At 40.4% G+C, this 15,895-nt stretch overlaps 1 protein-coding gene across 1 annotated transcript; it reads left to right on the forward strand.

Moving 5' to 3' along the window:
* Nucleotides 1-1,423: 1,423 nt before the first annotated feature.
* LOC110219890 (extracellular calcium-sensing receptor-like) lies at nucleotides 1,424-15,895 on the forward strand. Its single transcript, XM_021003609.1, is given in 8 exon segments — nucleotides 1,424-1,459; nucleotides 8,618-9,445; nucleotides 10,944-11,019; nucleotides 11,022-11,170; nucleotides 12,131-12,254; nucleotides 14,918-15,220; nucleotides 15,223-15,851; nucleotides 15,854-15,895. Coding segments are annotated over 8 exon segments (2,187 nt in total).

Below are 15,895 nucleotides of genomic sequence, written 5' to 3' on the forward strand. Positions count from 1 at the left end.
AATAATGGAAGAAACATTTTTATCCATCCTCTCAGGAAGGATAAACAGTGATTTCTTCCAGTGGGTGAAAAATGGACCAGGAATAAAGATTATACCAAGATGCTTATTTTTCACAATTAAATTTCCCCCGAGGTTGGGGGAAAGGGAAGTAAAAAGATATTTAACATGTAATATGAATTAGAAATTTATTCATATACACAATAAATATTAGGCAAAAAGCAGAGCAGGTTTTAACAGAATGACTTAAAATGGAATTCAGGAATTTAATGTGAGAGATAACTAGGTGGTGCAATGATTAGAGCATTGGACATAGAATCATGAAGACAATGTGGATATTGAAATCTCCAAGGATGATGTTAAAAAGGGAGTCATTTTGTAAGCCAAGTGCCAAAGTCATGGAGAAAGATGCTAGATGTGGTCAATGCCAGTGGTAAGGATTAGAAGAGGACAAAATAGTCAGATGATAAATTTTTCCAAGGAGACTATTGAATAATGGTGGCAGGAGGAAGAAGCATTGGATAGGAATATTTTCCAAAAGCAACATGGAAAATAACTGGTGATTCTGACCCAGAAGAGAGACATCATTATATGGCGGATAGTGAGTGGTCCTTGAAACCAGGAAAACCTGGTGTCATGTATGACCTCTCACTGAAACTGGCTATGTGAGCCTGGACAAGTCACTTAACCTCTGAGTGACCCAGGCAATTCTCTAAGACCATCATTTGCAGAGAAGGTGATGATCTGCTTGAGTTGAGAGAATTTCCTAACCAGGGAGTTCTTTTTATTAATGAAATCACCAGTGCAGTCCCTATCCCCATCAGGGGCAGATGAGTGAGGGGGTGTGAATTGTGTATATTGTATCCCACTTGGGTCACTCTCTTACATCATGGTATCATTTTTGGTTAGGAATAAATACCAATGTTCTCTTTTTTGGTATCATTTCTGGTTAGAATAAATGCCAATGTTCTTCCTTTTTTGGTATCATTTCTGGTTAGGAATAAATACCAATGTTCTCCTTTTTTGGTATCATTTCTGGTTAGGAATAAATACCAATGTTCTCCTTTTTTGGTATCATTTCTGGTTAGGAATAAATATCAATGTTCTTCCTTTTTTGGTATCATTTCTGGTTAGGAATAAATACCAATGTTCTTCCTTTGTTCTTTTCAGATTTTCAACGTGAGGTTACCAGGTAGCTCGGGCTTTCATCTTTGCTATTGAGGAGATCAACAGAGAAGCACACTTGTTGCCCAACCTCACCCTGGGATTCTCTGTTTGGGATTCTGGGAACTCTATATTCAAGGCCCTTCAGGGGATTGGGGGCCTCCTGAAAGGTCAGGGGGATCCAGTTCCCAATTATAGCTGCCGGTCCAACCCTCCTCTGGCTGCTTTTGTTGGAGAAGCCCATTCTTCTCTTTCCATCCCCATGGCCAGATGGTTGCGCCTTTATAAATTTCCTCAGGTGAGTGACCTTGGACTCATTTCCTATTTCCTATTATCTGCTACCCAACATATTGAGTTACCTCATGCCTCCATATTATTAAAGAGCTTCTTTGATCGCAAACCTAGAAGTAAAACACCCCCAATCACACAGCTTGCTTATAAAGCAGATCTTCTCAAATTAGATCAGAATCTTTGCTTTGTGGGCTGCCATAGACAAAGAATTTATTATCAAGTGGTCAGCCTCCTGGAGAGGAACCCCTCATGGGCTGGTTAGCATTTATACCACTGGAGGGAATACCTGATCAAGGAGACCACAGAACCATTGGTATAGTTGAGAAACCAGAGCCAACTAATTCCAACAGTTGGTGATCTATTCCAATGAATACAACAGACTTGACAAGAAGTAGTCATCAAGCTCCAGTTAGGGGAACTCAGTACCATTTTTCCCCAAGGGCACCAATTTATTTATTGTTACACAGCTTTGTGTTGTTATGTACTTTACTCTACAGAGGAGCAACATTTTGATTTATGAGATGTTAACAAAAGTCCAAGCCCAGGGTTTCTTGCAGAACAATGCAAGCATTTCCCAATGATCATTCATGGCTCAGCTTGAAACAGTCCCCTTTTACTTCTGAAGGAAAGTAGCTAAAGATAAAGCCAAATACTGATGAGCATAAGGTGATGTGACCTGGTAGTTCTACATTCATTTCACTGGTAAGTAATGTTACCTGGAGCAGGCTTTCACTGTAACTCGCTACCTCCTAAGGCTGCCCATTCTGCTTTTGCATATCTCTAATAGGAAGGAAGCTTTTTTCCTTACATGGAAGCTAACTTTGCCTCACTACCATCTCTACCCATTCCTTCCAATTCATTTTGTATGCCCATGGTTCTTAGTATTAACAGAATCAAATTATTTTTCTCTTGAAAAGAATCATGTTGTCATTTCACAATCTACACATATCTGATTCAGATAACCCATTTTATAAATCCAGGATGGATACTACACCATGGTATTCTAAGTATAGTGAAATACAAAAGGGAGGAAATATAATCATTACTGAAAATTTGCCTTTCAAAGTTCTCCCAAACATTTTTAAAAACATACTCTAATCATAATAATTCACCCTAATTTTGAACTATTAAAATGAGAATATTACAATTATTTAAATAGCCAACAAGTAATACAGTATCCTTGAATATAATCTCCATGTTATTAGAAATATGAATCTCAAAGAACACAACCTTTATCAAATGTCTAGTAATAGGGCAAATACATCCTATAAAACACAGAAAATCATTGGCTGTGTTTATTCAAGATGAGACTTGAAGGTGGGGTGGGGATAAAGATGTCTCCTTGTTTTCAAGATATTTTATTTCCCTGCAACATTTAACATTCCCTCCTGCTTTGGTTTCTGAGATGCTGCGCTTTATTGGTTTTCCTCCTATTTCTGTTTTGATCACTTTTCTATATCACTTTTCTATGTGTTTCTAATTGTTTTCCAAGGTTCAATCCTTGTTATTCTTCTATCTCGTTACTCTCACAGGCTTGAGTTTTTCATAGTACATATAAAGAACTTCACAATCTTGTTTTGCAGTATGTAGCTTCATGGAACTGCACAATTACTGGTATAGAGTCAGAAAGGAACACAGAGGTGATCTACTCCAATTCTCTCTATTCTACAGATGAAGAAACTGAGGCATGTGCAGGTGGAATGTTTTGGCCAAGGTGGCGATAAACATCAGAAATAGAATTTGATCCTAAATCCTCTTCCTCCAGTGCCATATATATCTCTAATTGTACGTTGGCCGTCAGCTCTCGAGTGTAACATCCTATCAAATTCAATGTTTTAAAAACTTAACTCATCATGTCCTTCTCACCAAACTTTTTTTTAACCTACATACTTAGTTACATGTTTCTATGTTATTACCTTTGTCATAGTCCCTTAGGCTGGACATCTTTGACTATTCACCTCTCCTTTCACATTTGGTGAATTAAGACATTCTGACAGTTCAATTCTTCTTTTGTAATGTTTCATGCATCTGTCGGTTCCTTCTCTTTCTTACTGCCATCATCCTGATTCAGGTGCTCATTACCTGCTAACTTGGGGATTGAAATAACTATTTTCCAAAACACTACTACTTTTGTCTTAGGAAAAAATGCAGCACTTGAGCTTAAACATTGGGTAAATATTGCCAGGATATGTAATGAAGTAGGTTTCATCTAGAAAACAAAATCAGATATTTATAAAAGTAGATTTCCTTAATTTTCTTCAGAAAAACAGCTTGTATTTTAACTTGGAAACAGAGATTCCCAAGCTTTCTTTAGATTGGAGGACTCCTGTGGACCTCTTATATGAACGATGTTTTTGAGTGCATAAAATAAAATATGGTTACAAAGAAAACCAATTATGTTAAATATTTTTTAAATTAAAAAAAAAAAGCCCGAGCTACACACATAGACTCCAGGTCAAGAACCCATGTTCTAGAAAGTAAAAGTAGTCCTTGTAACAGAACTCACAATTTCTTTCTTTTTTTTTTTTGAGGATAGCCTACCATCCTAGGGACTTCTTTGATATCACATCTGGGGATCATTATGTAGACCTGTAGAAATTTTACAGCTACAGGCAAAAACAACCTTACAGAACTCTATTATGTTAAATTTTAATCTTCTACAGATATTTCTTAGACCAAATTCACCTTTTTTTTTTTTTACATTTTGCAGTTATAGATAAAGTAAAATAATGAATGGGGGAGGGTTAAGAATGATCAGACTTATCACTGAGTCCTTTCAAGACTATGAGGACTTACATTTTATAGGTACAGTTGCTAGAAAATTTAATGTCATGGCTTCATGTGGTAGAAATCCATTTGATTTTTTCTCATAGAAGGCAGCAAGGATTTCAATTTATTTGTCAGTCAGTTAATACACATTTATGAAGCATCTATTGTGTGTCTATAGTGTCCAGGATTCAAAGAAAGGTAAAAGACAGTCTCTGTTTTCAAGGGCCTCACAGTCCAATGGGGAAGACAACATATGAACAAATATATACAAGTGAGATCTATATAGAAATAAATTAAGGGTAATTTTAGAGAGAAGGCACTAAGATTAAGGAAAACTGGGAAACTTTCAGAAATAGTCACCAGAAATGAACAGATCAGTTCTCTGATTCATGGTTTGTTAAGTCAAGGTGGTCTTAACCCTATTAAAAAATACCTTATCCAATATAGAGGAGGAAGAATACAGTAAAACCTATTTATCTGGTTTTTCAACTTTATGAAGCTGGAATGAGAGAAGAACCTTTCCTGTGAGACAGCACAGAGTAGTGGAAAGTGTGCCCTGGCTTTGGAATCAGAGGGCTCAGGTCTGAGTCTTATCGCTTCTACTTACTACATGGGTAGCCTTGGGCAACCTTTACCTCTAAGCCTCAGACAGCCAGATGCAGCCTCAGATGCAATGAGGGAAGCTCAGTAGATGGCTTCTGTGGTCTGTGCCAGCTCTAAATCTACAATCCTATGACGGGGAAGTTGAATTCTTCTGACATCACAAAGATTCATTAAGGACTTCTTTTCATGGTTTTAAGATAGGCTAGCCTCTGAAATGCAGGTTAGAGAAGTGTCCCCATTCAGGTAAGGAGAAAGGGGTGAGCCCATGGAAGTGAGAATGTAGTAAGGAGTGCAAGTGCTCCCGGGCACTTCGATCAAAGATTGTAGTAACCAAAGGATGCAAGGAAGGCAGACCTCGGGATGACTACCAGTGTATTATTTTGGCATATTCCAATTGAGGTTACATTTTATGAGTAGTGCTTAGAATGAGTTATGAGGAGAGAGTGTGATATGTGATTGATGAGTTTTGGGGATGTGAATGCATAGATTTGGCCCACCAGTGATAGTCTTTGAACGTGTCCTTCCTGGGTATGGTTTCTCAGACATAAACATGATGACATAAACATCAACTTACCATTTCTATGACTCCTTAGATCAAAAATCCTTTCCTTTTCTGCCATCCATTCCCCTGTATATGTTATCCTCCTTTATTTGAAGGTAAACTCTTTGAGGGCAGGGATAGTCTTGCTTTTTTCATATTTGTATGTCCATTACTTATCACACTGCTTGGCACATTGGGAGGTCTTAATAAAACCCTTTGTATTTATTCATTCGTTAACTTATGGGCATACATAGATGGAAATGGACACAGTCCGAGCATAATTCCCTATTCTATGGATTAAATGAACCACTAGTAATACAGTGTTAGTGTCAAAACTGAAAATGCAGAAGCTAAAAAAGTCCAGGTGGCTAAGGGAAATCATAGTCTGAGTTTATGAGCAAAACATCCAAAGCATCATAGGACTTTGCACAGTTATCCCAAATAATTCTATGGCACTGTGTTAGCCATGAGACAATGTAGTATAGTGGCTAGAGAACCAACTTTGGATTCATGAAGACCTGGGTTCAAGTCTTCCCTCTGACACATATTAACTCTTTGACCCTGGGCAAATAATTTAACCTCTTAGGGGCTGCAAAGCTACTCCTGGCTCTCAGTCAGAAAGAAGGTATTGATCTGCATAGGTAAAGGAAGTTCTTTATGCTACTAAAATCAAATAACTTCACATGAAATGTTTGCAAACCTTGAAGTATTACATAAATACTAACTATTATCATTATTCACAGGGATGATCTCATTCTAGTCTGGCCTCTTTTCCCTCACTCAGTAGAGTGAGGTAGAAGGCAATACATTTGAGGGCTTAGGCACTGAGGACCAGGTAGTCCAGAAATAAGAAGCTTATGCAGAAAGCATAAGGGGCCAAGAAGAAGGACAAAATCTTTTTCCTCTAACACCGAAAATGCCTGACAAAAGATGGTATGAGCATTCTCATTGGCACAACATTTGAAACTTTGTTTTAGTATTGATAAAGTTTCCCTGATGGGATATGAACAAGTACATTTGCCCTGGGGAATCACTGCTCTGTTGACAGTATATTGAACATGATTACTTGAGTTATGGCACTTGAGGCTATTTGATTGAGTTGTAGACAGTCAGGCAGCTGAGCTACACCATCGAGGTTGTCCTTGAAAAGGACAAGCAGGCAGAGAGTTTGGAGTTGGCATTAGCAGAACTGAGACACACTGATGAGAGAGGAGTTACTGAGACTTGGATTCCGTTCTTCGGAGGGAGAGTCTGGGCATCGTGGGGCTCTCGCCAGGGAACCATGTGGCCCCAAGAGAGAAGGAAAAAAGAAACCAGTGGTCAAAGAGATGGCAGGAGTAGAGTGACAGAGTTACTACCAGGACAGTGGGGGATTCTCAGGACCAAACTTTCCCGAGAGAAGAGGGCAAGAACCAATGAGAAGCAGTGAGAGACAGTGTTGCCAAATAGAGGAAACCAAGACCTGGTTTTATGTTAGTACTGTGAGTTATGATAACAATATCTAGCATTTGTATAGACTTTAAGGCTTCCACAACACCATGCAAATATGGTGTCATTTGCTCCTCACAACAACCCTGGGAGGTAGGTGCTATTGTTATCCTCACTTTACAAAAGAGGAAACTGAGGCTGAGAGCATTTAAGTGTCTTGACCAGGGTCACCAGGATAGGAAATGTTAGAGACTGGATTTCAATGCAGGCCTTCCTGACTCTTTAAGTTCAGCACCCTACTCACTAGGCCACCTAGCTGCCACATGTAGACTAACTGGTCCTGGGGAATAGGAGGATCTATTCTCTGGCAATCCCAAATTGACATTTAATTTAACCTCTTGAGGGCTGCAAAGCTACTCCTGACTCTAAGTCAGTGGGAAGGTATTGATCTGCATAGGTAAAAGAAGTTCTCTCTGCCAATAAAGTCAGATGAGATCACTTTATATAAAGTGTTTACAAACGTTGAAATGTTGCATAAATACCATCATGGATGATCTCATTCTAGCCTGGCCTCTTTTCCCTTACTCAGTAGAGTTCCCCTTTCAGGGGACCTCCCAACCACAAGATAGCACTAAAACTCTGGAGAATTGCCCAAGTCTCTGGGGGAGATGAAGCTCATTCAGGAGAAGAAGAGTAATTCTGACCATTTATGGGCTTGAGTATAAAACCTTTCTGTTTTCTGCCTTCTGTTCAAGTAAGTTGTTAGTAAATATGTATTTGCTTGACTATTGGGTGAATAAATTCTGTCCTATATTTGACATACTTATAATGAAGGCTTGATGGCTGAGGATGTATTCAATCAGTCAGTAAACATTTGTTAAGCTCCTATTATGTACTAGGCACTGTGCTAAGTGCTGCAAAAAAGTCCCACCCTCAAGGAACCTATAACCTAATGGGTAAAGCCAATACATATAAGGAAATTGATGGGTGGGGGGAGGGGGGGGAGGAAGAAGGCAGGTATTGTCCCTGACCAGGGTTGGGGGGCATGGTGGAGAAGTCAGAAGTCCCAAATTAGTGCAGCCCAGTGAGACATGAGGAGATGGTTGCCTTGAGCCTCTTCCTTAAATTAAGGCATTGGAATTCATGGGTCTGTCCTCCAAAGAGAGTAGCAGAAGGTAGTAATAAGGTGTGATTTGCAGGATAATGAGGTTTTCTTAATAATGAGTTTCCTGCAGAATGGTGTAGATGTCAGAGAAGTCCCCAGATGGCCCGCCATTTAGGAAATGAGCAACATTAATATATTAGCTGTGTTCTGCTATTCCTAGGGCAGACCCTGGATGGGGCCAGAGCCAAGGTGTTGGACGTGTGAGGAGGCTCTCGAGACCACAGCAGTCCGTGTAAATGCATAGCGCCAGTTCTGGGTCAGGGATGACACTTTAAATGTCACATTCCAGTGCAACAGCAACAGCAGTAACAATAACAGTATTTATACAGCACTTTAAGGCTTGCAAAGCACTTTACAAGTGTTTTCTCATTTGATCCTGGGAGGTGAGTCTTACATCCATTTAACAGATTAGGAAATTGAGACAAAAAATCTAAATGACTACACAGGGTCATGTAGCTAAGTAACTGAGCCAGAATTTAAACTCAGGTCTTCCTGATTCTACCTGAAACCCACGGTGCCACCTAGTAGGCTCCTGCTGTATACAACATAAATCCTATGAGGGTGCCTGTAATAACTATTTACATTAATCTCAGTTTTATTAATGCCTTCTTCTGAGAGTGACTTACAAGCTCATCTATAGGAATATTTTCTTTTTCCAGGTCAGCTATGCATCTAGTGTAGTCAGCCTCAGTGACAAAACTCAGTTTCCTTCCTTTTTACGGATAATACCCAATGATCAATCCTGGTCTCACGGTGTGGCCTTGGTGTTGCAATACTTTGGCTGGACCTGAGTGGGAATTGTGGCTCAAGATGATGATTTTGGCAACCAGGCCAGCTACTTCCTGAGTGATGAGTTGAAGAAGGCTAGCATCTGCAGAGAATTCCTCATGAATATTCCCACCTTAAATTTTCACGAAAATTTTCCAAGTGTTGCACGCATAATGGGAACTGTGTCAGCCAAGGCCATTGTGGTGATTCTGAACACTTTCAGCTTCTCCCTCATGTTAAAGGGACTCTCAGGAAGGGATGTCACAGGAAAGATATGGATCAGAAGAAACATAGATGACAGTGAGATTGCTCTCTCCTGCCCAAACATTTCCCAAACTCTTGCCATTTCTAGACAAAGGGGAAAGATTCCAGGGTTTTCTGAATTCCTTGGCCACCTGCATGTAGATAAGACTCCAGAGAATGATTATATAAAAATATTTTGGGAAAAAATATTTGACTGTAGGTGGTCTACCCAGGGACTTCCTCGCCTGAGGAATAGGACAGAACTAGAAGGATCCAAATTCTGCACAGGTAGAGAGCATCTACAGGGTCAGACCATCTCTTCACTGACCTCAAATACCTTGAGTGAGACCTATGGCGCCTACACTGCTGTGTACAGCATTGCTCATGCCCTCCAGGACCTGATCTCCTGTGATGCTAGAGAAGGGCCTTTTGGGAATGGGACCTGTGCTGAGATCTGGGATTTCCAGCCTTGGCAGGTGAGAAGCTAAATACATTTACAATGACGTAGAATAACGAGTATAATCTTATATGTATCTAATAAGTTGCATGTAATTTCCCCCAATTATAACGTAAATTCCTTGAGGACAGGCACTATTTTTGCCTCCAATACTTGGCACACAGTAAACTTTTAACACATTCTTGTTGACTGACACACAGTAGCAGGTTAAGGACAATAAGCTGCCAGGAAAGCTAATCAGTACTTTTGTTCTCAAATGTAGTGCTTGGCTTAAGCACATTCACAGTTTTCAAAAGAATCTGGAAGTTGTGGGACATTTCAAAGGCCATTGAATCCAACCCCCTAACCCATAAGGATTCCTCTCCACAGTATTGCTGTGAAGTGGGCATCTTACCCCTCACTGGCAAATATGGAGGAATCCCTTTTCATTTTGGGACAACAATAGCTAATGATCTGAAAGGTATTTCATATATTCAACTCAATTCATTTCATCTGCAATAAACAATTGAAGCTCAGAGCCAATGATTTTAAGAGCTGGGTGATGCTTTTATATTGAAGGCAGCTTTAACTAGGGCTGTCTCAAACTCTTGATGTGAGAGATGTGAGCTCACAAGCTCAAATTATATGACAGCTTTCAGAGAGGGGATTCTATTCAATTCAACCAAGATTTGTTGGCCTAGAGCCAGAAAGACTCATTTTCCTGAGTTCAAATCCAGCCTCAGACACTTACTAGCTGTGTGACCCTGAGCTAATCACTTAACCCTGTTTGCTTCAGTTTCCTTATCTGTAAAATGAGCTGGAGAAGGGATGACAAACCATTATCTTTGCCAAGAAAATCTCAAATGAAGTCACGAGTTGGAAAATGACTCAACAACGTCATATGCAAGTCACTCTGTAAAGTTTGTGAGGATGGGAAATCCAGTATTTGTGAAATAATCAGTTTACCAGGTCTTATGAAGATCTGTACTGTGCCAGGTACATAGCTATAGGGACTACATCTATGATTTTATAGGGAACTTCTAGATGAGGAATCTCCCAGACCACTGCAGATTGGCATTTTCTCTTTCCCTTGTAGTTTTAGAGGATTACATGAGGGGCATTGAAAATTTCAGTGACTTGTCTAAAGTCACAAAGCTAGCATGTGTCATTCAGAGGTGGAATGTGAAGCCAGGTCTTTCTGGCTTTGGAGCCAAGTCTCCAGCCTCTATACCAAGCTGTTTCTTGCCTGGCACATCATAGTCACCTAAATGCTTATTGATAAATGGATTGCCTCTAATTCTCCAAGATGCATGAACTGAGTAAATTCTATTTCCTCTGTGGATGTACAACAACAGAAGACCAAGTTAGAGAACTATCATAAGTATTAAGTATCAAGCTTAGTTCTAAGGAAATGAGCAAGGTGACCAGAATTCTATCTTAATATCTTAGGATAAGTGAAGGCTGGAACCTAATACTAATCTACCTTTCCCCTGGCAAGATCAAGTAATGTAATTTTTTGTTGTTATTGTTGTCACTAGCTTTTGTGCTATCTCAAGAAGGTTCGATTCTGGGTCCATCAAGGAAAAGAGGTTGTTTTTGATGCCAATGGAGATTCCCCACTGTGTATGACGTTCTAAATGGGCAAGATACTCTCCCAAAATCATTTTCCTTGGTGAAAATTGGTGTGGTTGTTACTACAGGCCCATCAGGAAAAGAACTGACAGTCAATGAAAGTTCTATTATTTGGAGAGGAGGCCAATCACAGGTGATGTCCTGCATGTGGGAAGAATGACCCCGACAATTGTAAACAGTCAACCAAAGAACAAGAATGTTTTGGGTGTCTATTATGTTTGAGACACTGTGGTAGGTGCTGGGGATACAGACACAAAGAATGAGTCAATCCCTACTTTCAAGGAGCTTACATTCCAATGGAAGAAAATATGTATCTGGAATAAATACAAATATATACAAGAAGTTGAAATCCAAGTGGTTAGGAATAGAGTGACCAAGCAGTTGGAATCAGGAAAGGCTTCACTCAGAAGGGGGTTCATCCTGAATGAATAATGGGATTCTTTGATGTGCAGGTAAAAAGGGAGAACATTCCAGGCATCAGGATGACCTAAGCAAAGGCATAATAATGGGGGACAGTGCCATGTGTAAATCACAGGATGGAAAACCTATAACTCATGAACCTACCCATTAACACTTTTTTTTTTGGTAAGGGCAGTTGGGGTTAAGTGACCTGCTCAGGGTCACACAGCTAGTGTATGTTATGTATCTGAGGCCAGATTTGAACTTAGGTCCTCTTGACTTCAGGGCTGGTGCTGTATCTACTGCACTGCCTAGCTGCCCCATTAACATCTTTAAAGCAGAGAAATTAGGAGATTTTCCCACATAGTACATAAAAGTGTCTATAGGATATGAAGTTTTGGAGTACTGAGTTAGCTTTCAATTCTGTCTGTGAGCTCCTCAGTGGCACATATGTGAAGACTGCTTATGCTAGTCTCAGACCTATGTGCATTCCATGGGGCCACTCTGCTTCCTTTGTCCAATAACATTTCACTAGATGAATGTGACAACACCCTGAAAAAAATAATTCAGATATCACTTGTGGACCGTTCTTCTGATCCAACGATCTCAGAAGAGATTTTTTTCCCAAAGGAAAATCGAAGGCTACAATGGTCTCTGTACTCTGTCCCTCCCTATTTTCTCTCTGTGCTCTCAGGCTCCTCATTCTGTCTGCAGAGAGAGTTGCCTTCCTGGATCCAGTCAGATTCCACGACAAGGCTGGCCCCATTGCTGCTTTGACTGTAGACCCTGCCCAAGGGGATACATTGCAAAGAACAGAGGTGAGGTATTTTCAGGGATGAAACTCTCTCCCTCATCTATTAACTCTAAAATCCAGTTATTGACTGTTGTCATGTTCCTTTGTATGGAGATCCCCCTTCCATAGTAGATAATGATTGAGGCACTATACATGCATACATATATACATGTATGTGTATACATACATACACACAAATTTACATATACATATATCTCTATATATGTATGTATGTGTTTGTATATTTGTAGCAATAGAGAGCACTCAAGAATAGTCCAAAGTATTCTGTGGGCCCACAGCCATGCAAAATAACAGGTTATGAGCTTCTCCCTTGGTGATTATTTTTCTCTAATCAGTCTGAGAAAAAAAATCTTTGCATTTCAAAGATATTAAGTTGAATATCTCAGTAAGATGATTTGCAATAGAACCATTCGCCCATGTCACTAGGCACCTCAGATTTATAACACCAATAATGTGAAGAGTGAAGGCTTGGGGCAGCTAGATGGTACAGTGGATAGAGTACTGGCCCTGGAGTCAGGAGGACCTGAGTTCGAATCTGGCCACAGACACATAACACTTACTAGCTGTGTGACCCTGGGCAAATCACTTAACCCCATGCCTAGCCAAAAACAAACAAAAAAAACCCCAAAAAAGACTGAAAGCTTATAGGAATCACACATGAGAGGCTCACACCTAGGGAGTGTATGTAGAGGGGCATTTCCCCTGATATCTTCTGGTGATGTCATCATGCTGCTCCTCACTGGGTGTGGCACCTTGACTGGGTGCTTTGTTCAGCTGAATTCATCGGACCTGCTGCTCCCTGAGGATGGTGCCACTAATCGGCATGTTACTCCCCTGGGCATGCTGGTCCCTACACTTTTTCTCTGTTACTTTCCTGGTCTTGTTGTTTTGACATGGCTTTGTTCCCTACCACTGTTTTCTGGGTCATCGAAGCTATTTCACGGTGTAATAATGTCTACTAGGACATAAAGTTTAGAACTCCTGTCTGGAATTGGCTAGTTGATAGCCTTCTGGTCACAACTATAGCATCTACCTAACAGAGGCCAGGCAGTGCACCCCCAAGGGAAGACTGCATCTACCATTCTTGGAGTGGAGATGAAAAATTTCCATTACCAATAACTTACCTACTTATCTTAGGATTATGACATTCTTAAATATTTGTGAGATGATTTCTCAGTTAGCTACAAATAAATTTGAGCAAGAAGAAAATGAAGTTTAAGGAGACAAGATCAATGCTCTTCATAAACCAAGCCCAGATTCCTTTCTTATTACATAAATTTATCAGCAAGAAAAATCAGTTTTTGTGCTGTATGTTGGCCAGATTAAAACTTGATGTCCCCAAATTTTTATGTCCTTTTCCTCACTCCTTAAACATTTTTCAGATAGAAGAACAATGTTCTACCAAAGCAAATGTATATAGCAGAAATCCCTTTTCCCCCTTTCTGGATAGAAACCTCCTCAGTTGTCTGTGGTGGATAAAGTCAAACCTTCAATGTAAGAGATAAATGTTACTGCATGGTACTCACATGGTAGATTAGTGTGAGCTGGCTGGGGCTTTTTACATTCCCCAGGGATAGATGCATAGTTCGACAATGACTTGTCTAAAATTTATTTTAGCAGACTTTAGTGGACTATACATTCAGTAGGAGTCAACAGTGTGATATGATAACCCTCCAAAGAAAATATAACCTTCAGTCAGTTTAAATAATCATTTATGAAGTGCTTTCTATATGTCAGGCACTGTGCTAAGCTCTAGGGTTGCAAAGAAAGGCAAAAACCAGCCCCTGCTCTTGAGGGGCTCACAATCTGATGAAACAAAATTTCTCTCAATAAGATGGTAATAGTCCCACTGTACTTTTGTCTGGATCAGACCGTCTTTGGAGTCTTAGTTCAGTTTTAGGTGTCACATTTCAGGAACGTCATTGATAAGCTTGAGTCTATCAAGAGGAGGGCAACCAGAAAGGTGAAGGAACTTAAGTCCAAGCCATGTAAGAATCATTTACATGGACTAGGGATTCTTACGTTAGAGGAGAGAATAAAAGGCCTTAATAGCCATCTTTAAGCATTTTAAGTATGTTTCATAGAGGATGGGTTAGATTTGTTCTCTTTGGACTCATAGGTCAGAATCATGGGTAATGAATAGTGGTTGCAAAAGAGAGAAACAAGTTTGATGTCAAGGGAAAAACATTGCCTAACATCCAAAGAATGGAATGAGACACTTGTAGAGGTAGTGGGTCCTCTCCTTGGAAGTTTTCAAACAGGCTGTGTGGTCACTTATTGGATATGTTATATGGGGAATCTCTTTTTAAGATATGATTGGACTTGATGGCTGCTCCATTCACTTCCAATGCCAAATCACATTAATCTGCAACCAAGTGGGACCCCAACTCTTTACTGAGGTCCCCAGTAAAGGTCATATTTTCTTTGGGCTGCTTTAAAATTTGTACAATTACTGGCAAAAACTTACCCTTAGAATCACAGTTCAGGCAAAGGAGAAGGGTAACTTCTTGTAGACTTAGGTTGGCATTGTTAGGGAGAAAACTGGGATGAGGTTGTGTGGAAGACACTAACAATTTGATAGTTGTCACCAATCCAGCTGATGTAATTATTCCATTGGAAATGTTGGACTGCTACATATATGAATCACTGAAATGATTCCTTTCTTAGATATGGAGCAATGTGAAAAGTGCCCTGAAGATCAGTATTCAAACAGTCACGGGAATCACTGTGTCCCCAAGGCTGAAGTCTTCCTGGCCTATGAAGAGCCCATGGGCATGGCTGTGACATGTGCTGCTATTTCCTTCTCACTTCTTACAGTTTTCATTCTTGCAGTCTTTGTGAAGCATCGAGGCTGTCCTATAGTCAGAGCCAACAATGCAGTTCTAAGTTACATTCTTCTTATCTCCCTTGCTCTCTGCTTCCTTTCCTCCTTGCTCTTCCTAAGTCATCCAACCAAAGTCACCTGCCTCCTTCTACTGCTTTTGGGACTGTATTCACAGTGGCAATTTCCTCCATTTTTTCCAAAACCATCACTGTGGTTTTTGCCTTCCAGGAGACAAGACCAGGGAGCACAATTAGGAGGTGGATGAGACCCCGAATATTGAATTCTACGGTCTTTATATTCTCCATCCAACTCACTATTTGTGCTATCTGGCTGGGAACACATCCCCCTTTCCCAGCTGCAGACACCCATTTTCAGCCTGGGTACATCATCACTGAGTGTAATGAAGGCTCTGTCATTGCCTTCTATTGTGTCCTGGGCTACATGGGCTTCTTGGCCCTTGGGACCTTCATTGTGGCCTTCCTGGCCAGGAACCTTCCTGACATCTACAATGAAGCCAAGTTCATCACCTTCAGCATGCTAGTGTTCTGCAGCATCTGGATCTCCTTCCTCCCCACCTACCAGAGCACCAAAGGGAAGGCGATGGTGGCTGTAGAAGTCTTTGCCATTTTGGCCTCCAGTGCTGGGCTACTGGGTTGCATCTTTGTACCCAAGTGTTACATGATTGTCTTTAGGCTCAATGGGCACACACATAAATGGCTAAAGAGATCACCAGGTGGCACCAAAGAGGTCCATTTGCATACTCTTCCCTTAGCATCTTATCTTCTGCTTCATCTAAGGTTGGGAGGAAACCAATCAAGTGA

Source organism: Phascolarctos cinereus, unplaced genomic scaffold (assembly GCF_003287225.1).
Source record: "Phascolarctos cinereus isolate Bilbo 61053 unplaced genomic scaffold, phaCin_HiC Scaffold_726;HRSCAF=1367, whole genome shotgun sequence".
In the NCBI taxonomy this organism is placed as follows: domain Eukaryota; kingdom Metazoa; phylum Chordata; class Mammalia; order Diprotodontia; family Phascolarctidae; genus Phascolarctos; species Phascolarctos cinereus.